Source organism: Microcebus murinus, chromosome 1, assembly GCF_040939455.1.
Source record: "Microcebus murinus isolate Inina chromosome 1, M.murinus_Inina_mat1.0, whole genome shotgun sequence".
In the NCBI taxonomy this organism is placed as follows: Eukaryota; Metazoa; Chordata; class Mammalia; order Primates; family Cheirogaleidae; genus Microcebus; species Microcebus murinus.
The window spans coordinates 44,000,550-44,005,814 of NC_134104.1; the positions used below are offsets into that span (position 1 = coordinate 44,000,550).

The following is a 5,265-nucleotide window of genomic DNA, read 5'->3' on the forward strand; positions in this document are numbered from 1 at the left end:
TGAAGGATATTCCCCCTGTGAAATTAAGTGACTAGCACGGAGCAGTCAGGGACACAGGGGAAGGCAGGCTCAGGCCCATAAATCAACTCCTGCGTGACTTCCTGAGACTGTGCCAGGTTGGGGGAGTGTTCGTCCTTCCCTGACTTCAACTCACGTACATGCCTGACATTGAGGTGACATTAGACCACATCAGGAGGAAGAGAGGAGGCAGTACAATAGGCAGGATCATTCTTTTCAATAAACTAATTACTGAAGAAATTAAAGTTCAGCAGAAAGGACTTCAAATGTTTAACGATGATATTTTCATCTACAGGTATATATTTTTCTATGTAATAGTAATATCAACCTGAAACTGGAATTTCAAAAAGTAGATGAGATAGTAGGAAGGAGAGAAGGAGAGAAGGAGCATGAGTCACTTTGGCCAGGAAAGAATTGAAATAAATGGAGTCATTTTGAAAATTTGTTATATTTTCCTATGCTCTTCATAATATAGAAGGAAACATATGAAAGAAAAATATGATAGAATTGATTCTGTTTTAGCCTGTTTCCCACATGTTTTGATTACACCAAAAATCTTCCTCTTGTAGTGCCTATGCTAGTGTGTCTGTTGCCAGGCCAGAAAGTCCAAAAGTGAAGTTCGTTGATATATGGAGGCACTTAACAAAAAGCAATGGCTTAAAAGCTGAAATGTCATTGCTACAAAGGTGCAATATAATGAGGAGAAGATCAAAGGGGATCCAGAGTCTGAAGAAGGATAGCTGTTTGAGGCTTAGTAGAGACAAAATCTCCTAATCGAAGATGTTAACCTGAACCAAAGGGAGCTTCATGGGTTGAATTATTAAAGCAGGCAAGAGGGTAAAAATAACAGTTTGTGGTTTTTTAAATCTGTGTTTGTAAGCTGTATAACAACAGTGCCTGCCATTAGAGCCTAAGGAATTCATTCCTGCTCATTATATTGGATAACAAAAATAAGAATTTTCGGAACAAATCTAATAAACTAACATTTCCAAGGCACCAACTATGTGCAAGATGCTACGCTAGTTGTAGTAGTATATTTAAAACAAAAATAATAATAAAAGCACAAAATGTGGTCCCAGCCTTTGGGGGATTTTTATTAATAAAAACTTACTGAACAAGACAGGGTCATTTAGATATGAAATGAAAGAGCCAAATAAATGACAAGGATCTCATGCCCTAATTGAAATCATGCTGTTTGCCCTAGGTGTATGACTTGGGAAAGTGTCAATTCACTCTTTACACAATGAAAGACTAATTTTCTTCATATTTCACCAATGAAGTAAATAAAAAGAGTATCTTCATCATCATTATCACCTTCCAATTCTGAAAGTCAAACAGTATGTTATGTATGAAACAGAAGGCTTGATCAAGTGAAATCTCAGTGTCAGAAAAGCAGAGGTGGTCTTTAAAGGAGGTGAGAAAAATAAGTTAATTCATGTCTTAATTTCTGGATTTAAATAACCAAATCGAACATCTTGAAGAAAGAAGTCAAAAAGCACCTCAGTTTCATGGGCAAATGCAGAAAAAGAAAACCACAACCACAACCAACCAGCACTAATCAGGGTGGTGTTCCTTGTGGGCCCTTTCTGAAGATTGGTAGAAACTGCGTTTTATAATCTCTGTTTCAAACTTGTCCAAAATCTTTAAAGGGAGAAGAAGAGAGAGAGAGGACGAGAAAGAGAAGAGCACTGCATAAAAGAAGCTCCCTTGGAGATTTCTAAAATTCATACAAAAACGCCATAAGTAAGGAGACTTACCTAATTTGGCATCTGATCTTTAGTGATGGACTCAGAAGCAACCTCGGATTATTTGGATTATTACTATGCTACGAGCCCAAACCCTGACATCAGGGAAACCCGCTCCCATGCTCGTTATACCTCTGTCTTCCTTCCCATCTTTTACATGGCCGTATTCCTGGCTGGCGTGTTGGGGAACCTCATCCTCATGGGTGCGCTGCATTTCAAACAGGGCAGCCGAAGACTGATCGACATCTTCATCATCAACTTGGCTGCCTCCGACTTCATTTTCCTTGTCACGTTGCCCCTCTGGGTGGATAAAGAAGCATCTTTAGGACTGTGGAGGACGGGTTCTTTCCTGTGCAGAGGCAGCTCCTACATAATCTCAGTGAACATGCACAGCAGTGTCTTCTTGCTCACTTGCATGAGTGTGGACCGCTACCTGGCTATCGTGTGCCCAGCCATATCCAGGAAATTCAGAAGGAGAGACTGTGCATATGGAATCTGTGCCAGCATCTGGTTTATCTCTGGCCTCCTGGGGCTGCCCACCCTTCTGTCCAGGGAGCTCACGCTGATTGACGATAAACCATACTGTGCAGAGAAGAAAGCAACTTCAATTAAACTGACTTGGGCCCTGGTGGCCTTAATTTTCACCTTTTTTGTCCCCTTGCTGAGCATTGTGACCTGCTACTGTTGCATCACAAGGAAGCTGTGTGCCCATTACCAGCAGTCTGGAAAGCACAACAAAAAGCTGAAGAAATCCATAAAGATCATCTTTACTGTCGTGGCAGCCTTTGTCATCTCCTGGCTGCCCTTTAATACTTTCAAGCTCCTGGCCATTGTCTCTGGGTTGCAGCAAGAGCTCTATTTGTCCCCAGCCATTCTTCAGCTGGGCATGGAGGTGAGTGGGCCCTTAGCATTTGCCAACAGCTGTGTCAACCCTTTCATTTACTATGTCTTTGACAGCTACATCCGCCGGGCCATAGCGCACTGCTTGTGCCCTTGCCTGAAGAACTATGACTTTGGGAGCAGCATGGAGACATCAGATAGTCACCTCACTAAGGCTCTGTCCAACTTCATTCATGCAGAGGATTTTGCCAGGAGGAGAAAGAGGTCTGTGTCACTCTAAAATGAACTGTGACATTTCAAGCCTTGTGATGTGTTAGGGAGTTAAATTTTGTCAGCAACAAAGAAAGAAGAAAAGTATTAATGATAGAATTTATATCACTTCATAAATACAGGGAAGATTAATTTTTAAAGAGAGGGCTAAAATGTCCCTGTGTTGTGGATGTGATTAGGCAGTGTGCTGAAAAACCGCTGTGCAGCCTTATTTGACTGTTGCCAATGAAGACTACCAGGCAAAATACAATTCCCATCTGTCCTTGAACCCTTAGACAAAGGCTTCTGCTTGAACCACTTCCTTTCTTCATGATTGTTAATGTACATTCAGACCTTTCTTTTCTCAAGAACCATGGTAACTTTTATCTTTCCTGTTGGGCTCCAAATTAGACTGTATTTAAAAAATTCTGCCCACTTTCATCTGGTAAGAAATATAGTGACAATTTAGCTAAGACAAATATAATATATCTGCGTTCTGTCATTATTGTTCCTGAGTTACTAAACTAAGCTACATCCTGGCCTCAAGTTTTATAGCTTTGTATAGTGATTCAACATTGTCATCCTGTGTCTACTCACAATGGCTTTGGACTGGCTAAAAGCTCATGCGGATAAAATCATTTTATGTTGTGTTTATGATTTGGGACTGACTTTATCACTTGACCTTCTAGCATCTTAACACATAAGCATAGGGCAAGGTTTGACCTCTTGCCTTATAAGATATATTGGCAGAAATGTATCTCATTATAATGGTGTAGTAACTGCTTTTTAATAGAGTTTTACTATGCTCTTTTGTTTTCATTGCCTTTCTAAATTAGGATTTAGCTTTGCTTTAATTACATGTTTTTAATTACCCAGTTATCTAGTTATCAAATAAAAATGTTGCTACTAATATAATTGGGGCTCAGCAAATGCTTAGCTCCACCTCGATGCAGATTATCTTTTGTATTTTAATTAAAATGTTAGTGCTTCACATTCCCTATAGCATCATTTGCTTGGTGTATATCATTTCAATATGAGATCTACTAATACAGGGAGACAGGATTCTCTATATTAAGCCAAAGTGAAAAATCTATAACAAAGATGTTACTAGTATTTTATATATATTTTTCCAAATACAGAAACTTTCCTGAATTCCTACAACTAATAAATATTTATTGAGTCAATTTGTACCTATATTTCTTTCAAAGACTTTGAAGTGAAAAACATGTGAATAGTGGCAACCACAAAAGGCTTTGCAGCAGCAAACATGCTATATTGTAAACATCTTTTGATTCAAGAGAAAGTGGTTTATGTTTTTTATTCCTGCTGTTGACCCTAATGAAATACCATTTTACTTCTAAATATTAGGCTTGAAAATCAGAAAAAGCTTAGAATCTTTTCAGAGACTAGGTAATTTAATATCATCCCATGTATCTTTCACATTAAAAGAAATCTCAAATATTAGACATTTTCTCATATTATTGCCTTTTTAGAAGTGGAAAACACAGTTTTTGGTTTTGTAAATTAATTAATTTGTTAATTCTCTTAAATTTTTATTAAATAAAATATAATTTCTTTACATAGCATTCTATACTATAGTTATTAATTTCTAACAATACATTACTATTAATTAGTATTAGTATTCTAATCTTTTAATAAGTTATCATTGTTATAGAAAAAATACTTTTTTAAAATTATAACAAATAAATCTTGGAAAACTTAAAAACTGCACTCAGAATTGACTGTATCTCCAAAGGTTAAACAAAAACAAAAAAATAGAAGGTGGAGGGCATGCTTTTCTTTAAAACAAATTGACAAGAGCACTATTTCTAATCATGAAAGTTATTGCCTTTGAGAAGTACTGCCTTTAAAATATAACTGAATCAATCAGCTAAGGTATTTTTTGGGAAATGAGAAAATCTGAGTTATTAATTTTAACTTCATCCTTAATGCTGGGACATTGAGAATATCATTTTATAATCTTTCATACCTAAATGTACTTGGTAATATCTATGTCTATAGATAGAATTCTCAAAGATAATATAAGACTAAACAAATAAAAAGATTTTTAAAATACTGGGTAAAAAGTTACTACATAAAGCGATTAGATTTCTATTGTTAATTATTGAATGCTGCCTAAAAATTACCAAACTAGCATATCAAATAATAGTCGCTGTCATTTAAAATATTAAGGATACTTCTTATATCTAGTTCATGCTTTTAGTTTTTGCTAGGAATATTTAAAATAAAGCCAAATAAAAAATATATTGTTGGACTTTTTAGTACTTTAGATATGATAATTGTAATTGTATGCCTTAAGAAAATCTTAGTATAATTTATATTCATAATGTATCAATTGTGGAAGGAAACATAGGCACAATTTTACAGATAGTATAACTCTGATAGAAAAAGT

General features: G+C 36.1%; 1 protein-coding gene across 1 annotated transcript; it reads left to right on the plus strand.

Moving 5' to 3' along the window:
- The first annotated feature begins 1,728 nt into the window (after positions 1-1,728).
- On the plus strand, positions 1,729-4,435 carry GPR15 (G protein-coupled receptor 15). The gene has a single exon (XM_076006370.1). It carries the CDS (start codon positions 1,801-1,803, stop codon positions 2,881-2,883), a length of 1,083 nt encoding a protein of 360 aa, XP_075862485.1. The 5' UTR covers positions 1,729-1,800; the 3' UTR covers positions 2,884-4,435.
- The last annotated feature ends 830 nt before the right edge of the window (positions 4,436-5,265 follow it).